This window comes from Zonotrichia albicollis, chromosome 10, assembly GCF_047830755.1.
Source record: "Zonotrichia albicollis isolate bZonAlb1 chromosome 10, bZonAlb1.hap1, whole genome shotgun sequence".
In the NCBI taxonomy this organism is placed as follows: domain Eukaryota; kingdom Metazoa; phylum Chordata; class Aves; order Passeriformes; family Passerellidae; genus Zonotrichia; species Zonotrichia albicollis.
In genome coordinates, this window is record NC_133828.1 from 22,872,860 (window position 1) to 22,894,855 (window position 21,996).

Below are 21,996 nucleotides of genomic sequence, written 5' to 3' on the forward strand. Positions count from 1 at the left end.
TATAGCTTGTTCCAGCTTGTTTCCAACTGGATGGTTGGGACTTTTCCAGGTTGATAGGCCAATTTCCTTCAGGGCTTCCCCTCAGCTTTGATGCCTGCCCCATCCCCAGGAGGGCATTCCCCTCTATGCCCTCTCTGTCGTGTAGAACTGATGAGCTCTGCTCTCCCAATTCCTGTGCCATAAACACGACTGCAGAGGGACATGCCTGCAGGAAGGGGTCCTCCTGCTCCCATCCTTCAGGTTACTGTTGTCTGATGATGCTCCTTGCTCTGTATTATGGCCAAAAAAGAGGCACGTTAGACACCAAACCAGAAAGAGGACCACTATGGTTCAGCTGCAGTCGTGCAATCAGGAGCAGAATCTGACCCATATTAAACACTGGGCATGGCCTCATGCAGAAAATGGTGTTCACAGTATTCCTGTGTGCAGCTCTATATGTCACTACTCTGAAATAAAAAAAATTGTGGCATATCCTTCTTATCTAATTCACCTATTTTGTTCCCTCTTTGTAGAAGAACTTGTGAACAATGTTGGTGAACAGGAAAAAGACCAAAGCAGAAATTCCACAGATGCACAGTTACAGGAAGAGGCAACAAGGACACAAAATGAGAGTAGTCAGGGGAGTGATGGTACAGCCTGTCCTCCCAGATCCATCGTCCTACAAGTAGTCTCTTTGGACACTCCTCTGAGTGATGAAACCAGCTCAGAAAAATGCACTAACTCTGATCCGAACCAGAAAGATCTCAGCGATGCCCAGCAAGAGACCCAGAATACAGCCCCACTGAATGGTAATGCTTCATCACAGAGCACAAGCCAGTCTCCTGGAGCTGTCCAGGGTGAAGCTGCAGCAGTGTCTGGTATCTCCCTGTCAAACATCAACAGCAATGTAAAATACGGAAATAAGGTGTTGGACAAACCACCAGCACAGGACAGTTTGTTCAGGCCTGTGTAAAAGTGGTAGTATCCGAAAACATCAAATAGAAGCATATAAAAAAATACCAAGTTCTTGATATCAGCTATTTGGGATCTGCAGAAAATTCTTTAGAGAACATACTTTAGTTGAACTTGAAGAATGGTCTTAGAATTATTTAAAGAATAAGATGAACTTATTCAGAACAGATCTATTTAACATTTTCTTTTTGAAAGAAAAAGTAATTACACTATTAATATCTGTTCCCCTTAGTTAGGGTACCTAATATGATTGTTGTTTTGTGAACCACATCCTTTGTACCAAACATATTGTGAATCCAAGACTTAAGCTTAACTGGGTGGAATTTGGCAGCTGTAGTAGTCATGGGACTGTGTCATTCACTTAATCAGGAGGATCAGTCTCTTGACTGTAGCTGCTACACAAGTGGAGCAGCCAGAACATCGCTGAAATGTCAGAATGTGTTTTTAGAGCATAAGTATTTTATCCCAAGATGACCAGGTCTAGTATCTAAAGATTGCAACACAGTGTCAAGGGCAACATACCCGAGCCATGAGGAATAGATGTTATCAAAGGAAGAGGAAGACACTGTACATCTTCGTTTTATTTTCTAAGTTTGCTTATAGTTAGAGTAAGCTTTGAGGTGTTAGGGTAATGAGAAGAATCAAGGATATAATGACACTTCTTTTCCTCACTTTTACTTAAAATGTGAAACTCATTAATGCTTTAATGACAGCAAGCCTTGCAATATTGTGCCAGAAGTATGGCATTGTCTGAGCAGCAGCATTGAAGTGCTTATAATGCTTAGCTTAGGCATGAGTATATGACTTGGCATATTTCTCAAAAAACCTTTTTATGGAGAACTCCCACCTACTCTAGATTTCCACATTCCATGGCTCCATGCTTTTATTGTTGACAGGTTTTTTCCATCAGAAATAACAGATGGTTAATTTAGGGCCCTAAATCAAAATATTTACACTAAAATTACTTTCACAGCATTTGACGTTGTCTAATAACTGACATTTTATCTTTTGACATGTATTTTTTACAACAGGTTTGTATTAAAGCTCAGCTTAAAATTTAAGTGCCTTAGAGAAGTCCTCCATCTCCTGGATAAGGAATGCTGTAGGAAAAGCTGCATCTTTTATCTTTCAGACTTGGCAGAAGGCAGCTGTGGTGTAGCTCTACTTGTAGGTCTTCAGATGGCTGATCAACAAAAATGATGTTTGAGAGATCAGATACAACTCAGCATGCAGTTAGTTCACACTAATGTTGCGTGAACTTTACATTCCACCTTTCAATCTTTACATTCCACCCTTCCAATGAGAACAGAGATTTCTTATCTTATAGCATGCTAATCTCATTTGTTTTCTAAAGCAGGAAATTTTTTAGAGAATGCATTTTACTTTGAAACTTCAAACTGAGAAATTTATTAAATGAGTAAGAAGCCATTAGGTTTTCAATACTGTTTTTGCACCTCTGTTGATGTCCAGAGGATCCATATAGGACTCTTTTAACCAAGGTCAGACATTTTCAATGGAATACTGCTTCAAGCAAGCAGAGGGTAGCAAACACCTGACCTTTCTCTGTTTCACAAATTAGACTTATTTGGGTATTCTAAGAGACACCATACATCTGTCAGGACACTCTCCATGTTTCTTCCAAGAAGGCTTCTCTACTTCTGTAGTTTCTGTACTGAGGATTGTGGGGCAGAAGGCTAAGAGGATGTCCAGAGTGCTTGCTGGCTCCTGGGATGAAGAAGTGAGCGCCTGTGGGTGCTAGGGCTGGAAGAGCGAGATAGAAAGGAAAAAGAAAAGCAGCATGGTTATTCAGGTTGAAATTTCATATGTTAGCTGTCATTGTTCTGTCTTTTATAAAAAGCAGAAAATCCAGTTAAGTTTTCTGTGATTCAATTACAGCAGTTAGGGAACACTGGAAGATGATGTGTGTGCATTCTTGGGAGCTGTCAATGAATGTTTGGATGTGCTATGATGTGGGGGTTCCCCATTAAAAAAATTAAAAAGGGGCTGTTTTCTGCTTTTCATGTCACATCTCATTCTAGGTGTAGTTCTTGTAGACCATCACGTTTTAGCAACAGGAGTAGCTCTGCCCTGAGTCCAGGTTGGTTCAAAGGGAAGACTGGAGGGTCGCTTTTACAACCACTGCAGTTGAGACTGAATGTTGTTTTTCTCCACAAATACCTTTTTTCCTTTCCATCATCTCACTTTAATTTAATTGAATGATACAAGATTAAATGAAACTATTATAAGATGATTTTTTAAAGTGATGATTTTCCTTTTCTCCTGAGTGATTTATTAATTAGAACATTAATTTTAAAAACTGCTTATGTTTAATTAAACGACTCCACATTTCAATGATTTATAAATGCTAACTGGCAAACTTAACTCCTCACTTGTGATGATAGCCACATTAATCCTTAATATCAAAATGCAAGGGAGATAATAAATCTGTGATAAAACGGATTGCCAGTAGCTCCACTCTCTGTGACAGGGGAGGACTGCCCAGTCCCATCGAGGTTGCAGCACATTCCACATCACCAGCAGTCGGCCAGTGAGAGCCTCTGGAGAGCAGCCAGGTGAAACAGCAGTGGGCAGATCCATGCCATCCACATGCCAGTTTGATTTATGGTGCTGCAGGTGGCACCAGTGCCAGGCAAATGCTTGGTGACCGCTCAGTGCTGCGGTGGCTCAGTGAGCGTGGAACCTCTGTGTCCCAGCAGAGTGGGAGCAGATTGCTGTGCTGCCTGCTTCCTTGGGTTCACCAGGAGTCTGGGACTAAGGGAAGGCAGCCCTGATCAGGCATGGGATAAGGATGGAGGGAAGGTTAGATTTAAAAAGAAAATAATGTGTTTATAGAAAAGATTGGGTTTAGAAGATAACAGCCATTAGCAATCTCATTTTTTTAATCACATAAAAAAACTTGATGTACAAACAGAAAACTATATACATCTTAGAAGTTACTGTTTAGTTTTTTAAAATTTACACCACAATATATGAAAGATATTAAGCTATTAGGGACCTTCCAGAGGAGGCCACAGGATGGGAAGGGTCTGGAGTAGAAGCCATATGAGGAGCAGCTGAGGTTACTTGGTCTGTTCAGCCTGGAGAAGAAGAGACTGAGGAGAGACCTCATTGCAGCTCATTCCTGAGGGGAAGAGAAGGGGCAGGCACTGATCTCTTCTGTGGTGGCAGCAACAGGACCTGAGTGAGTGGCCTGAAGTTATGCCAGGGAGGTTTAGCTGGGATATTAGAGAAAGGTTCTTCACCCAGAGGGTGGTTGGGCACCAGAACAGGCTCCATGGGCAATGGTCACAGCACCAAGGCTTACAGAGTTCTTCAAGAAGCATTTGGATAAGGCTCTCAGGCACAGGGTGTGATTCTTGGCAGAGGTGCTCAGCGAGACCAGCAGCTGGACACGATGATCCTTGGGGGTCCTTTGCAACTCAGCATCTTCTGTAATTCCATGAATTGTCTTGTTTTAAGGCTTCAACAAACTCAAGTGTTAAATTTAAAATCAGAATATTTAGATAAAATAGCTTTTACTTTCATACTTCTTCTCACCCCCCCTTTTTTTTTTTGTTTTTACAAATAATAATGCTAATAAAATTTTGCTAAATCCCTCCAAAAAGACCCACAGGCTGAAAGGTCTGTAGACATCCTTGTTCTAATTAATGTTATTCCAGTTTTGAGACTTTAAAAGCCTTTGAAGTATTGGTTGTCTGTATTCCACCTACATTAAATTGATTGAAAATAAAGGGTGGTGTAGGATGCTGTTTGTGGGAATGTGGCCCATCTGCTTGTGTCTGCATTACAGAGTGGGCAGCACACACTCTGCCACCATTCAAGGTAGTGAAACAAAGGTGAAATCAGTAGCAATTCTTATTTGTTTACAGTGAAGCCATGGCAGATTTGTAGGTATTAATTTTCTTCTTTCTTCATGCTTGTTCACTTGAGTTTTCTTTCCTTTCTTACTATTCTCTTTTCTAAACAGTCAGCCTCTTCAACACGCCATCATCTTTCAATTTTCCTTTCGGATCATGCATCATCTGCTTTCTCTTTCAACTACTTCTACCTTAGGTTTCTGGCTTTCAAAAATATTCCCCTCACTATTTTTACTATTTTTATAACTTTTAAGGTTCTCCCAGATCATCTTTTCCACTTTTGAGACTTCTGTTCTTTTTCTTTCTGACATTTTCAAGTTAGTGTTCTTCCTGGTGGGATCTCTCTATCAAGTGGATAAAACTCAGAAGTTATTATATGTAGTTAGTAAATAACACTGTGAGTTTGCTAATTGTACCCTGCCTCCCATCTCAGTGTATAAATCCCTCAGCTGTACTCATTCAAAGCTACTGAAGGAATAGTTCCAGTAACAGTTTAATTCTATGATTGTCTATTTGAGATTCATGTTGTATCTCTTGGTTTGAAAGCTGCTTGTGTTACTCTGTGTCATTTCTCCTACTGGATTGAATTTAGCTCTTAGAACCTGACACTGGCATCTTTCATTATCTGGGAGGAACTCAGACTCTGATTTGAAAGCCTACGGTAAAGAGGATTTAAACAGTGCTTTGCAGAGGGTGAATTTTGACTTTCAATAAGCTGGAAAAAAAAATGAACCAAACCCACTTTATTCACACTCATGTAAAAGTCTTCAGAGTTTTGTTTCATGCTGCGATCTATTGCTTTCATTCTATCTTTTGCCTTGTGGATTAACCATAATGATTATTTAATTCAAGCTGATGATTATTCTGGAGAGAAAGCAATTAAAGGAAGCAGTGACTGAAACCTCATTTTATCCTTAAAATATCTTGAGGAACTAGATTCTGTCTATGGCTGTGCAGATTCTCTTGGCTTGGTTAACTGCCCCATTCAGGTTGCCAATCACATCTGTTTGTCTTGCAGGGGAGCCTAAACACTGTAAGTCCGAAGATATTGTGAAAGCCACGGAGCAGACAGAAGCACTGGTACAAAACTAGATCTGCTATTTCTTATAAGCTTCTGACATTTCAGGCAGGACAGGTAATTTGGTAATTTCTTTCTTTTAATGGGGAGTGTTTTATACCATAAAGGTTCGCTTAGTGCTATTCTTAACCTCTTTGTTCCATCCTAGTTGTCCTTATATTACAAAATGTTGAAATGAGGACACAGAATACCCCACTTTCAATGTCACCTTAAAAAAAATCCCGTTATAAAGAAAGGAAAACCAATACTTTTAAATCTGAATCCTTAGTGTCAGACTAAATGATCATGTGAAAAATCATCCTCAATTCAAGTATATGGAATATTGGAAGTAGTAGTATCAGAAATCTCTTGTTTATGAATTTTCATTTGACCTCTGTTGCAGGAGAAAAGAACTCTAGCTGTTCCTACCTCATGGTCTCAGAGGCTGTCATCTGTCAACTTGTTCTTGGATCATCCTATTTCTGTGGAGAGTGATTGAACAAAATGTTCAAAACTGTAAAATGTAAAATCCTGAGCTGGTAACTCAAGGCACTTAAAAATTTGCAAGATTTCAGTTGTTTTTGTGTTGCTATTTCCTCTTCTATTCTGCTTTCTTAAACTAGCCAAAATAATCTTTTCAGCCAAAGTTGGACCTTGCTTTATTGCATCACTGGTACCAGACATTTCCAGTTAATCATGAGACGTGTGAAAACATGATGTTTGTCATCTGCCTGGGATTGCTGTTACGTGTCACTGCTGCTGGTGTCCACTGAAAATGGAAAATCAAAACGAAATGTGTTTCTAGATACTTGTTCATGCAATCATGCTGCATGCACCATAGAAGTCCTACTTATTAGCTTCCTTAAAATATCTGGAAATAAATGTTTGTAGACTGTACAGGGAAGTTGCAAAGTTACGCTGACCAGCCTGCACGAATGAAGATTCTTCCCCCCTGCAGTGGCTGCCATATGGACAGAACTGGTATTGAACAAATTTGAAAGGTTTTGAAATATCTCTTGAAAATTAATTGAATAGCATCTGGCATTAAAGATTAAAACATTCTGAATCCTGTAATATTTTGAACAACAACACCACTGGTGTCAGCCCTTCCGTGAAGCTGGTACGTATTGTTTTATTGGGTGGAAGAGACAGCAACAGAAATACATGAAAATTGCTTCACTTCAGCAAAATGTTGTGTTGCCTCTCAGACAGAATTGGAAGGTGACACAGAGGCCTTGTGTCATGGTTTATCTCCAATGCAAACGTGACAACATGCATCCAGCAACATCTTTCCTAGAGTTTGTTTCTTTTTGAGGGGCAGCAAAAACAGCAGCACACAGACAGTTACCTCTGCAAGAAGCCTCAGAATGAGCCCTCCAGCCCAAACTGTGCCCATAAAGGAACTCCATTTTCATCTCTTCTTCCCTTGAGCTGCACATGACCCCTCCTGATTTGTCTGGGTGTCTTACACAGCTGCAGCCAACCTCATTTCCCTCTGCTGGAAGCTGCCAGGAAATTCTAGGCTCCTGTTCTGGTTGTAGGCACTCAGGTGGCTCCTGACACTCCCTGTTCTCCTTTTTGGACCCTGTGGTTATTACCTCACTGAAGAAAAAGTCTTTCTAATCAGCCATGGTCTGCTCTGAAGGGGACCTGTGGGGGCAGTGGCTCTCTCCTCTGTGCCAGGGGCAGTTGGGACCTGTGTGCTGTTCATGTGCTGCTTCAGGGACCCAACCGGAGCTCAGCAGGCATCAGGCTCCACCTCCACAAGGGCACGCTCTGTCCGACTGAAGAAGGAATCACCAAACAATCCCCTTTGCTGACCCTCACATGTCCATACCTGTTGACTGTCTCTTTTCTGACAGCAGAGCAGTCAAAGTTGAGCTGGGAACAGTGTAAGCTCTGAGCCCTGGGACAAGGGCATGCCAAGAGGTGGAATTCCTGTCGTTCAATATGTAAGCCATATATGTGCTATGCATAAGTAGTATGCATAGTTTTAACTTAAGAAATGTTTGTGCATATAGGATGTAAAAAATACATTTAAATTGTTTTGTGTATCTGGTCCAAGGCTTGTATTTAGCATGGACAAATTTCTGTACAGTGCCGTTAACGAATGAAAATGTTAACAGATGAAATTGTATCATAGATGTTATAACGCAATCAATATTTTTTGCTAAGAGTTAAGAATTTATATATATTCTCTGCTGGTGTTTGAGCAAATTATTAGTAGCCTGGACCGCTCTGTGCACCTTTGCATCCTTTTTGGGAATGTTGGACTCTTTTTCTTCCTTTGTAATAAAATGTAAACCATCTTATGGCTTCTTATTGTCCTTATGACAAGAGAAGAAATTTAATGGTCATATCAGACTTTTTTTAATTGTAAGTTGCCATATGCTGTGGCAGTGGAAAATCTTTTTGATTAAGATCTGAGAAGTCAGAAACTTATTTTAGATAAGTATATAATCTATAGTTCCCACCAAATTTGAAAAGAACAGAAGACAGCTATTATCTTTAAAAACTGGGCCAGTTAGATATTTGCTACTAACTGTTTTTCAACATGATAATTTATGATTCACTGAGCCTGAAAGTCCGAAGCAATCAGAATTTAATCTTTATATTGTATTTTCGCTTTCAGACTTTTACCATATTGAACTTAAATGTTTTTTCCTGTGTCTCTATCCCGTTGACATTTATTAAGCTGCAAAAATTTTCCCCTGGAAATACAAGCAGAAAATATAACAGATTCTGCAGAGAACTTGAAGCACCCTGTGGGGCTCTCAGTGTCCTGCTGTCATAGTGAGCACCAAGATCTCCCTCTGCAGAAGCTAGAAGGAGCTCCTGGTCTCACAGGAGGTGCTCATTGCCTGCAGATCTCATTCATTAGGACAGAAGAGTGATTTTTCTATAAATAATCCTATTGCTCATTTGTATTCAGATTTTATCACTGTGGTAGATGTTACTGAAATACAAGAAGAGTCTTTAGTTTTTTGTTAATGTCAGCTGACTCTCTTCCTTTCTTCCTTCCCTTATTCTTAGCAAGATTTTGCCTGGACGTGACCCAAAGCTTGGTGTGTTGTTTGGATGAGGAGAAATTTTCTCCTCATGATGGAAAAGACCAATAGAACCAACACATGCTGGTTTAGGCTTTGGGCTGGGTGAAATTTGGGTTCATTTGGGAGAAAGGCTTCTTGAGAGAGCCTCTCCCAGAAGAGTAGCTTTATCTCTGAAACCTGTAAGGCTGCGCTACCAAAACACTGCATGGGGCCCTAAGAAATGGTGTTTGTATCTGCATCTCTCCCACAGCATTCTGGGCATGTACCCTGCATCGAGCACACTGACCAGCTGTAGCTATAAATGAGCCCTCAAGAGTTTTATTTTGTACTTTTATCTTGAGATATATGACAGATATATTATGTAATATTGTTATGGGTTATGATCTGGCCAGATTTTTTTTTTTTAATTTAATTTTCAAGAAGGCGATCTACAACTGTGTGTTTTTATTCTGCTGTATTTGTCCATATTTCCTATGATGATATTCCCAAATAAATCTGATTTGAGGGCAAGGATTGTGAAGCTCCTGAGTGTTAGTTACAAATTTGATTTCCTGGAGCATTTTTGCTCCTTTGTGTATGACTGATTTTGAGAAGTGACAGTGTGTATATATGGTCCTTTCCAACCCTTTCACCCATTTGGGACTCCACAGTTTTCCCATTATTGTCCCTGTTTGCCACACAAAACTCACTCACATCCTCATGGCACATTTGAAAACAATTTTTTTAAGCTAGTCTTGCCTTCTTAGCCTTTACGGCTAAAACAGCCCTCACATGAAGAAAATCATAACCAATAAAATATTTTTTATGCAAAAAAATTCATACTATGGTTGAAACTGAAGGAGCCACTGGGACTGTACTTATTAGCAACAATTCTTCAGGAAGGGTGTGATTTTGAGGGATACCTCCATGGCATAGTGTAAATTTTATAATGCAAGTTCAGTGTAAATGGAATTAAACAGGGCCCCTTTCTACTTGGATTGAAAATGAATGGAAAGATTCCCATAGGCTCAAACATGTACAAATTCTGACTAGGTACATGATGAAAACAAATCAAGACAACTATTTTATACCACATTCTTTGCAGTTCATCTTTTCCAGGTGCCATCTGAGCTACATGCACAAAGGACCTTCTTCTTGTAGAGATGCCAGAAGTCAAACAAGCCACTACTGTGATAAAAATAATTTCTAATTAACAAATCAAGATCACTAGTGGTAAGTGTCTAAAACGTGTATTTTGAACAGACTGTACAGTTATTGTATGAGAAAGAGGAAAATGTAAGTATGACTAACATCCTCCAGCAGCAGATTGGAGATTTCTGTATAGAGTAGTTTAGCAGAAAAAGGTTTGTCTGAAAGGGGAGTACATCCTTTTAAAATATTTTTTTAAAAAATCTATTCCTTGAAAAACAGTATGGAAAAATGAGTGGAATTGAATTTAATGCTATGAGTAAAAGAAATTGTCCTCTGTCAAACACTATGCAAACATTTAAGGTACTTCCCTGGAATAATTTTACTTTCCTGGTCGTTTAAGTATTTAATGGGTCTCCAGAGACTTCTTTTCCATGTCCCAGGGCAAACATTCAGAAGTTTTATCAAACTGTGAATATCTAAGTTTTCCCTTGGGAACAAAGAGAGTCATAATTATGGAGTTATAAATGGAAAAAATCTGTTATAAAAAATGGGAAAAAGTCTCTTATAAAACTTTTGGGATGAACTTTGCTGCAAAATACATTCTTTGTGCTTAGGCCAGTCCTTTGCTTGTGGCTTTTGAGTGGAGAATTGTTGGGGGACTTTACATTAGCTGAACTTGGACAGATAATATCTTAACAAAATCAGCTTTTCTGAGATTACATAGTATATGAACTTTAAAGCTGTTGAGTTTTATGCATTTGCAGCATCCTGTATAGGTCATTATTACAAACCAGAAGTAATGGAGTGCAGCCAAATAAGGGGGTAAAAATCAAAATGGTAGGTGCACTCTTGACTTTAAGATGGAAGTTAAGCAGAAACAGAAGTTTCTTCATTTTTATTTGGACTGTAGTTTTAAAGCTTTCTCATCACCTCATAGGACCTAATGTTGGTGCACCTACAAGCAACAGTCCTGAACCTGCAAGAAAGACTCTGGGACTTGTATCATAATACCATGAATAAATGTAAAGTTACATGAAAGTATCGGTAATTATTGAAATCCAAGAGAGATGGTGTCATTATACCAGAAATTAATTTGTTAATTGGATAGTAATTGGTTGTCTCTTGCTTTCTCTGTATTCAGCTGGCTTACAGATTTTGTTTTCTGTGGTGCAGGGTACTCTGAGGGTCTAATGTCTCTCTACAAAGCATGTGTTTAAGTTTAGGCCATCTTGAATTCTTTTATTGAAATTGTCCTTCTTTATCTTTGAGACTGCTCGACTTTGAAAGAGAAGTGTATTTTTCTTACTTGTCAGAAATGAACATTCACCTTTATTGTTTGGGATTCAGCAGGACTTCACAACTGGAAATAATGGCAGCATATTTGGGTCAAACATTTTAATACATGATGCATCTTTATTTTACTGTTCCCACCCAGGGAAGACTCCTAATCTGCTAGACACAAGGTGGTTTGGGGTAGGGCAGAACTGTGACTGCAGCCAAAGTAGCTCTGGAGGACATGTGTGTGGTTTCAAGTAAATAGCAGATACAGGACCATGACTACAGAGTTGATATTTCCAGTAAATTAGAGAATAAAAATGTCATGAGCAATTTAAATATTATTTATAGTTGACCTTCATGTCTGTTTTTAATATTCAATCTGCTGAGTGTTTAAAAAAGCAATTAAAAGTCCCATATAATGTTAAAACCCTTGATAAATGTAATAAACAAATGACATATTCAAAAGAGAGAATCTATGTCCCATTAGGAGAGAAAAAGAAAGATGAGAGCAACATATGGCAGTATAATTAGAATGATTAGGGAAGCACATCAACAGAATTTATGCTGCAGGGAAAATGTAATAAAAAACCAACACACTTTCCTCACTGCCTTGAAAACTGCAAATATCGCTCTCTGAAAGGGAGAAGATGCAGAAAGGGTCCCTGGCATTTAAAGCTGTAACTTGTGTTCTTCTGTCATTATTAAAGATGCACACAGCCATCTGCAAACCATTTATTTTTTGCAGAGTTCACATTGTCCCATTGCTTTGATTAATAAGGAGCAATATTACACCTCAGCTGCTTTTCAGAAAGATGCTATTTTGGAAACCTAATTAATACTCATTCCACAGTTAGCTTGAGGTGTTCGTTAGTGCCAGATACTGAGTTCTTATTTGTTTCTCATTATGTGGAGAGTATTGCCTCTCAATGCCAGCCTTCTTGTTTTGCATTTTGGAATAACCTTTCGACACTCCTGCTTCCCACAGCCCTCCCTTCAGAAGAGCTAATAACACCTGCCATCATTATTTTCACATGCCTGTTAATGTCTGTTGAAGACATTGTGGGCTATTTACATGGATAGACTATCCTGATGCACAGCAAATACTCCTGCTATTTTCTGAACAGTTGGGCCAAAGAGGAAAGCAAAATTTAGGAACCTGGAAATGCAATTAAAATCTCAGTTTACCACTAAGGGTCAGTATATACTAGGCAAATGAATCATTACAAAATTGAGAGTGTATGGCCTAGCAGAATACCAAATATTTTTCTGCCCTAATCCCCCCAGATTATTTAATAAAACCACAAAAGCTCTGCAGCAGAATATAGACACTGAACTTGTTTAAACCCCATCAGCCCACTTTGATGAAACAGCCTGAGGTTTAGCAGAGGGTGCACAAATATCTTGCTTGAGATTTGCTCCAAGTGCTGCTATCCTCAGTGGAGGATAAAGGAGGGAATGCAGCAAAGCAGACGGCATTTAGCATCCACCCAGCTGCCAAGCATAATGCTGTGCATGAAAAGGTTAAATGTAATTGCACATGTCAGGAATCAACAGAACAACTGAGGCTCTTTCTGGAGCTCACTCTTGCGCTGAGCTGCTATAGAAAAAAATAATAAAAAGAATGAAAAAAGAACATCTGTGGGCCTGGGTACTAGCATGGATGCAATAGGAGAGGAAAAAAGGGGAGTTTGAGGGACTGCATGTTTTAAATGTGCCCTTACATTGTCCCCCCAGGGTTAGTGGACAGACAATGCCTTATTTTCTGCTGGAATGAGGTCTGTCATGAAAAAAACTTGTCTCAAGAGAAAAGAAATGAGGAGGGGAGCCCTGCACCAAGCAGGCCATTTTGTTGTACAGTGCTGGCTGTACAGAAGCAGAGCTGCAGCCTGCAGGAGCCCTGCTTGGGTCCCTCCCCAACCATCACAGCCAACCCAGGCCAGCTCTGGAGAGAGCCACCCAATGCCTCACCTTCTGGAGTGAATGAAATGCTTTTTTTCAAAGAGTGAAAGCCACCACCCGCCTGGCCCCTGGTGATACAGGAGGTGCAGATGAACTGGAAGTCCCTTCCTTACTCAGTGCCTGGAGCCTGGACACCATGGGAGGCCCTTGCCCAAGCACAGGCAATAGAACCTCTCCTGCAGCCCGGCCTCAGAGTCAGTGTTGGATGTGACACTTTTGGTAAAATAACACCAACAGTGCAAGAACTAATGGTGATTTTTCAGTTTACATTACTGGGGAGAAATAATAGTGCTATGAGAAGACAGTGGGTAAATTCTTGAAGACTTTAGCAGAATTTATAGTAATCTTAAAAAAGAAAAAGCAAGAAATCCAGTAATTAAATTGATAGCAGGATAATAGAAGCTTTCCTGTACACTCCACATCATATTTCCCCAAAGGAAAGTATGTTTCAGCCAAAATCTATGGTCTTTCTCAAGCAAAATTCCTCTGACTTCAGGGGAAAGCATGCTTTAGAAAACATACTTCAGAATGCTTTAGAAAGAAATTTTAAATCTTGACTCTTAATGTCTACTTAAGTATGATCTGATTTTGCACCTGGAGAATAAACAACATATACCATTCTGAAAGTCAAATACGGTTCAAACTAAATCTGGTGGGATTTTTTTCCCCTTATTATTTATAAAGTGTAATTAAACTCCAGTCCAACTGTCAGCCTGAAACAGGATGTTCAGTGGTGAATTCTCCAAGCTCCTGTCAGGTGTTTTGGGTGTTGCCTTTGAAATGCTGAGATTCCACAGTGTTCAATACCTTGTCCTGGTCTCCAGTGCTGTACATCATGTCCATGCTTTCCTTTGCTCACAGGTCCTGCGCAGTTCTCATCTGCAGCCTGTGGGTACCAATAACCTGCAGAAAGCCATTAACATCCAAAGTGCTTCATTAGCTAGCAGCACATAGAGATGTGTGTGAAATTAAACACCAGTGACTGATACACAGACTGTGGCAACAAGAAATTTTGTGAAGAGCCTGGTCTGTGTGAAAGCAAAGCCATGGCAAAGCTGGGACCAGAGCCCAGCTCTTCTTGCTGCCATTCCAGACCTGACTGGGGCCATTCAAACACTTTCTGAAGGGTAATTTCCTTCTTTTTGTTGTTTGGGACATAAAAAGCTCTGTCCTGTAAGTCCTGTAGTGGCTCCTGTATAATTGCAGAGTCCTTCTTTAGTCCTTCTTGCACACCCTTGCTGAGCTGCAGTAGTGGATCCTGTTTGCAGTGTTTCTATGGAAAATGGAACCAAAGAGGACAGGATACAGAGATACAGATGGAGGGAAAAAATGGCTCTTAAATATAAAGAAACACTAGTCAATAGATCCTGTTCTCAGCAGGAGATCGTGGAACACCTGAGGTTGTGAAATCAGTGAAATCACCATGCAAGGCATAGACAAAAGGCTCTGTGTTTTCCTATATGTAATAGATTTTATTTATTTATTTTTTGTTTGTTATTTTTGTTTGTTTGGGTTTTTTTGCTAGCTCAGCCCTTTAAAAGAGACTTGCATCAGTGGAATATTAAAGTGAGGATAAAACTTAAGTATCAAGCAGTTAATACAAAATGACAGTGAATTAATTTAAAAATCTGCCATTGATTGAAAAATTGAAACAGTCTGTTAAGTGTGACTTTCAAGAAACATTTTTTTTCCTTCTCCACCTTATTTCATTTTATGCCATAGAGTTTTTTGTGATCTGAAAAACAAAAAGGACGATATGAACCATGCTGACCTCAGTTAAAGCCCTGGGCTCATTCCCAAGGTGAGTTTGTGCAGCTTGCAGTGCTGTCGCTCACTGGCTCACACTGAGCCGTGCACAGGGGGCAGGAAGGCTGTGACCCGTCCTGCCTGCAGGTGACAGGGGGGATGTGGCACTTTACCAACAATGGTAAAACTGTCCTTAACTGAAAGGATCACGTTATATGAACATTTCTCTCTAGCAAGACAAACCCTCTGTACAACAGACAATCTTGTCTAAATTAATGTATTATTTATTTTGTACCTTTTAAATCACTTTTATTTACAACAAGCCTTAGATACAGCTCACACGCAGCAGTTAAGCTCTGGCAGTACTGACCTCAGGGAGCTAACACATTTGCGAATTACATTTCTAAGTCATAGAAAATAAAAGAAAAAAAACCCGAGTTTAAAATATCAGTTTTGTTTCCGGGAGGAAGGGTGTCAGGACCCATGTGCGGTGCCTGCGGGGCCCGGGCGCTGCCGGGCGGGCAGGACACGGCGGGGCCGGGAGGGCTCCGGGATGGACTCCGGCCGGCTAATGGCCCCACTCCTCCTCCCGCTCGCCAAGCCCCTCTTCTTCCTCGGGAAACACTGACTCACTCTGGCTCTTCAGGTGCTTGATCCCTGAAAACACAGAAGTCATGGTTAAGGTTGTGGTATTTGGCTGGCATCAGGGGTTTTTTTGTGGAGGAAGGAACAGAAAACCAAAATAAGGGCAAGTTTAATGCTCATATTTGCTCCTTTTTTTAACAAGCCTCTTAGTTCAAGTCACATGATGGTGTATTTAGAACAGAGATATTCTCGTCATTGAATAAAGGTTCGGAACAGTGTTTGCTTCTCTTTTCCTTGGTACGCCTTGGTCAGGTTTGTGTTGAGCACCATTGCAAAGCTGTCCTGAGCCAAGGAGAGCCTGACAGAGACTGTCCTGGCAGAGAGGAGACTGCTGGCACCAAAGCTGTGACAACACTGGATCATTTCTTACATGGAGAATGTGTTCTTTTGACCTCCAAGTACCATGAGGGGCTGGATGAAAAGGGTAAATACCAATCGCAGGATATTTGGAAGTTCAAATATCCTGGTTTTGGTTATATCGTTTTTGGTTTGAGGGAAGTTATGAAGTAGGTACTGCTGGTTGGTTTCAGCCAATAAGTGAAGTAGACTTTATGAAAATGAATCAAATTACAGATATTTCCCTGTCTCATGTTCAGTACAAGAAAGCAGATTTCAATCAATGGGAAAATCCCATCTTCTCAGCTCTGCCTTGGTGTGATAGAATTTGAGCTGGAAAAGGAAGCAACATCAAGACAAAAAGATGGCAGAGAGACCAGAGAGGAAATGTTATTTTCAAAAAACCTAAAGAGCAAATGTGCAAGATTAGTCTCAGGGTCCCCCAGTTTATGACAAACAAAGTGGGGAAATAACTACTGATCAAAACTGCATGATTTGAACAAAACATAATCTTGAATTAGGCTATTATCTGATGCCACTACTGTCATTGCATAAAAATATTTTTTATTTCATTAAAGATCAGACATAGTTCTAGTAACCATCTCTAACTGTTAGGAAAAATGCTTCCCTTTTGTATCACTTCTTCTGTGATGAGGAGAAATGACACCCCAGCTGCTTTATATTATCACTAGATAATCAAACACCCCAATGTGCATCTGCAAGTCATAGCACTTGTAGGAGCACATTTTTCAAAAAGGGGTTCACCCTTGAGGGGTAAGGGCAAGATCCAGATTACTGCTAATTGTGAGTAAGAAGAACTGATGATGGTGTAAGTCCAAGAGCTTTGGCCCCAGTGCCTCTTCATCTGCAAGTTCCTACACCTCACTGTTTATGTCCACACCACTCCAAAATACTGGATAGATTTTTTTCCAAATATATCACTTGAAAAAAATCTCAGCAAAAGTTATTCCAGTTCCACAAAGTCACAAATAGCTGAAAACAGTATTTTACAATGGTTGTACAACAACCAGCTCTATTTCTAACAGGAGCCCATTACTCTGTGCCGTGCCCTGGGCTCCCCTCTCTCTCTTCTTCCACCCAAATGACAGCCTACAGCTCCTGGGAAGCTGTTGTTCTGACATAAACCAAGCAAATACATTAATGCTCCAAACCCACAGTTCTTGTAAGTGTGCCCTGCAATAATCCAGCCATTTCCAGTTAAGAACTGTGATACATGAAGATGCTCAGCTACTACCAAGCTCTTTAGCAACACCCTTTAGCAAGACAAACACTTTAAATATGATTTCACCTAACTACAGGTTAATGGACATTTGTTTCCAAATTATGTTTTGTTTTTAAGGTAAATTTTTCTCCTGTTGTTTCCTCTGCACTTACAGAGCCATTTCTTGCACAACTGACAGTGCTCATCTAACAGCTGCTGTTCAATTCTGTCAGGAATTACTGGAGCCAGAGGGAATAATTTCTTTAGGGAGATTTTCAAAGATGAGGAGGACAAAGTTATGGACAGAAAAGAAGGCATGTCATGCATGGTATGATGAAACCATGGAACTGTATTTTTTTTGTAGGAGTGAAGACTTTTGGCCGTGTGGTTTAATTGCAATATTAAATATGAAAATTGTAGGAAATGGAGAGAAATTACATCACTAAGCGTTACCCATTGATTTTTGCATGGCAAGTAGCTATCGATCTTATTTAATGATTTTTTCATAAACTCCATTCTGCAGCCAGCCTTCACCTCTGCCAGTCTTTTTATGCTACACTGTCCCTTGGAAGTTTCCTCCTCTGACCAGTAAGTGCACAAGACTTCATGTAGTTTTATATAAGCCTCAAGATGTTCTCACACATCAGGCTGTCAGAATGTCTATTACAAAATAAGATGCTCATCTACACAATGGAATAAACCAGTGTGAATTGACATAGAGGTAATGAAATTCCTGTCAGTAACATATGAACATATATGACAGGAAATGCTGGTAACTGCCTTGAAAAGTTACATTTCCTGCACTAAGCTGCAGACTTTTACAGTGCAAAAAATGGCCTGGAGTAAAAAAAATACTGAGTTAAGTTACAGCAATCAAACTGCTGGATTAAAAGCATATCTAGCCACATTACATTGCAGCAGCCCACAGTGGCTTGCAAGGGTGGTCAGGAGGCACCAGAGCTGGGCAGGTGCACACTGGCACACTGGGGCACATTCAGGCACAGCTCAAGAGCAGAGCCTGGGACAGTGGCTCTCCAGGGTGGCTCCAGAGGGGTTATTCAGGCTGTGCCCTACCCTTTGTCAATATGAGCCATGTGACAAGCAGGTAGTGGGGTGAAGCTCTACCCACAGAGTGCATTGCTGGATCAGTTCAGCATCTTTGCTTAGCAATATCTATTATCTATTTATCTTTGCAATATCTATTGTTTGCTGAAAGGTTAGATTCTTTTAGAGACTGAATAAAAATTCATTACTCAGGTCACCTCAGCCGGTTTTACAACCATGATTATGGCAATGCTAATTTATGAGACAGGATATTTCCTTCTCATATTTCCAATCTTTGTACCGGTGACACAGCTCGTGACCTCAGCTTTCTCAGCTAGTAACCAAGAAGGACCAAAATGCTGTAGTTTGGAGGTTATTTCTGTTCACTGATTGAACACAATGTAAAGATGAGCATGAAATACAGACTGTAAGATTTTACATGTGGCAAAAAAAGCAAAACAAAGCCAGGATATTTTAGAAGAAATTGTTTTTGTGTAACAGCACATCCAAGTTAGAAACATCAAGTTACTGATTCCACATAAACTACACAAGATTTACAATGTCAGTAGCAAATAGGGAGGACTGTGAATGCTGACCCATGGAGTCACCCTGTCCCATCAGTGTCCCTTTTTCCAAGCAAGGAATTTGTGGGCACTCAGTTTCCTGAATTGCTGTGCCTGCACTGATGCTGCTCCATTTCTCTCACGGGGTGCCCTGCCCTGCTGTGCCCTTTCCTGGGGATGGGGCTCACAGGGTGCCACCCATCCCCTGTCCCCATGGGTTCCCAATCCCCTCTACACTGAGCCAGCCCCTGCTTCAGTGCCACCCCTGCCTGGGGCTCTGCTCTTCACCTGGGATGTCTGGCAGCAAAAACCCCTCCAGACCAAACACTGCCCCTTCTCACCAGCACCCACAATGTCTTCACACTCACCTTTATGCTGCTTTAGAGCAAGGTCTGTCCAAACACTGCTAAAGAACTGTTTTTTCTCAAAGGGCTTATATTTCACTGCAGGTAATTTAATACAATTAATGTTGATAAACAAACCCATAAATCCAAATCAGATTGAGAAGCCATATACAAATATAATTTGAACTGACAATTCCTTTTTAGATGAAGTCATTGTTTCAAAGAATATTCATAGAATTCTAGATTCTTTTAAATTATGAATGAGAATGGGACAATTTTGTGTCGTTTTTGTAGTCACATCACATCCATGCCGCTTTATCAGCAGCTGTCTTTTAGCTTCTCTCCATCTAACCAAAGTACCAGCTTAGAAAGCTAAGTAGGGTCACAAGATTTGAAACAACCAAGTGTTCCTGAATTAAATGTCTCCTGAAAAAAATTTTAAAAATATTCAAGTAATTAAGGCAGCTCCCCATCCTATTTAACACTTCTTCCTTCACTCTGCTTCACTGCCCAAGGAAGGGTGTTGACATTTACCAAACTCAGGATTGAAGTCTGGTTGGCAGCTTGAATTCCCTAAAGTTTGAAGGGTTATTTAGTTTTACGATTTGGAGCTGATCCTCTCTCTATCAAAAACACATTTCCAGATTTGCAGAAAGCAGTGAAAGGCACAGATAAAACAGACTCATTTTCAGCGTTTCAGAACTCAAATCACTTTGAAATGATTATGCAAACAGACCTGGCCAAAGAGGATAACAACAAAATAAAAACGTCTCAGCCAGTGCTAAATTAATTGTTTTCTATTTTCCTTTGAAAAAATGAGAATATCAAAAGCAATATTATAGGCTCATACCACTAAACAGGAAAAATGACTATTCTTTGTAATGGTATATTCTGGTTGGCATTTAACAGTTAAATATGTTTCAATTATGTTTCTCCAATGTGTCTTCCTCATAATGGTTTTTTTCCCAATTCAAGTTTTGATTTAAAATATGCCAACAAAACAGACAGAGAACACAAACCCCAAACAAGCAACAACAACAAAAAAAACAACCAGAAAAAAACCACCTCAAATTAATGTCATTAAATCCAGCACCCACCACAGGTCTTTGGATGGGCTGGGTGCAATGGAAAGCACTTGTGGAGAGCCAAAGGAAGCTGGCAGCTCTTCCAGGGCAGCCTCCCCCATGTGTAGGTACGGCCCCACGGTTACAGGAGATAACAGCAGCTGCTGTTATCAGGGCAGGGGCACCTCTGGGGCACCTAACAGCAGCCTGCCTGTACCCAGGAAAGGAGCCCAGAGGGGGAAGGTGTCTGGTTGTGAATTGGAAGATAATATTTTCTGACTGGATATAAAGAAGAAGTTATTCCTTAGAGTGTATTTAAGCACTGGTGTGATTTCACAGTGAAAATGTGATTTGTCTCTTCAATGAGATTTTCAGTGCTGAACTAGACAAAGCACTGGACAACCTTGTTAAACTTGGTGCTAATTCTGATTTATGCATCAGGTTGAAGTATGGACTTTCCCAAGGTTCCTTGCAACCTAAATGACTGTATGATTTTATGAAATCAAAACTCAGTAAATGCATCCTACAGTTTATAACAATGTACTAACATTAACTACATGGGCTACATATTGATCCACCTGGGAGCTTCAAATGACTCCTTTCTCTGGAAAAGTGATGAAGTGTCTAAGTGCACCAGTCAGGCTTATTTGAGGAACAAGATTCCTCTTCTCTCCTTAAAACTGGGGGGCCAGACTGAATCAATATTTCTGTGCTCATTTTGGAAAGCATACAAACTCTTAATTATGTGCTCCATTGTGATTTTTATTTATATATATATGTGTGTGTGTGTGTGTGTGTGTGTGTGAGCCTTGTATTCCTCAAACACAGGGGATAAAAATGATGGGATTAAAGTCAGTGAACCTGGAGCATCTCTTGCATGTGACAGATACACCCATGAGATCCCCAAAATCTCACATAGAAATCACACCATAGTTGTGGTCCAGTGTGTGGAACTGCAACAGAGAAATGTGATTCCTGAGAGGGAGGCACAGGGCTGCTCCTCTGGGTGCTGGCACTGCTGCTGAAATGGCTCATCTCCCCTTGGGCCTCAGGGGCACATCATTGTCTCAGTCACTATCAGGCTGTGGTGCCTGGGGGTGCTGATTGCCAGCTTACAGCTGCCTTTTACTTTTCCATCAGCTGTATATTTTCATGGCCTTTTTTCCTTCAAGCCATGTCTGAGCACAATTCTCCAACAGGTCTCTAAGCTACTGGCAGTTCAAAGAGTATCAAAAAGTTACCTATGACATGACAGCATAAAACACAACAAAACACACAGTCCCAGGCCTTGGCAACTCCCACGCGTATGAGTGAGTGAACAGAAAAAACACGAGGGAGGGAACGCAAAATAAAAATAAAATAATGTGGAAATTTTTGCTTTATAGATGTGGGTAACTGTGAACAGTCTGCTTGATACAGCCTTTGAAAATTTTCTAAATTTTGGGTTGTCCTTTGTGGAGAAGGACTGAAAAATGATGCACTGTGCAACAGTCCAAAGGGACTCTGAGTGGTACCCATGCCTGTGAGTTTCTGTTAAGCAAGTGTTCACAGAAGCCTGATGACCAACCTTGGTCCTGTGGCCAATGGATTTGAGCATAACCAGGTCTTTTCTCTATTACACAGATCTTAGTCCCACTCCTCCAGAAATTAATGAGATTTTCTCCTACTATTTTTAAAGAGAGTCAACATACGTCATTGATGTTAAGTTCCAGTTATAAAGACAAAACC

The 21,996-nt window shown here is 40.3% G+C and overlaps 2 protein-coding genes across 9 annotated transcripts in view; one reads left to right on the forward strand and one right to left on the reverse strand.

Moving 5' to 3' along the window:
• Positions 1-9,446, forward strand: part of PDE1A (phosphodiesterase 1A) — a 194,427-nt gene extending 184,981 nt beyond the window's left edge. For 7 of the 8 annotated variants that reach the window (XM_074548352.1, XM_074548353.1, XM_074548350.1 and 4 more), the window contains 3 exons: positions 513-788; positions 5,848-5,964; positions 6,290-9,446. In XM_074548352.1, coding sequence (XP_074404453.1) covers positions 513-788; positions 5,848-5,921 — 350 coding nt within the window. In that variant the 3' untranslated portion in view covers positions 5,922-5,964; positions 6,290-9,446. The remainder of the gene's footprint in view (positions 1-512; positions 789-5,847; positions 5,965-6,289) is intronic. The other variant, XM_026791740.2, reaches the window with a different exon arrangement.
• A 2,012-nt stretch (positions 9,447-11,458) lies between these two features.
• Positions 11,459-21,996, reverse strand: part of PPP1R1C (protein phosphatase 1 regulatory inhibitor subunit 1C) — a 49,646-nt gene continuing 39,108 nt past the window's right edge. Inside the window, 1 exon segment of the mRNA XM_005484124.4 lies at positions 11,459-15,707. Coding sequence (XP_005484181.2) covers positions 15,619-15,707 — 89 coding nt within the window. The 3' untranslated portion in view covers positions 11,459-15,618.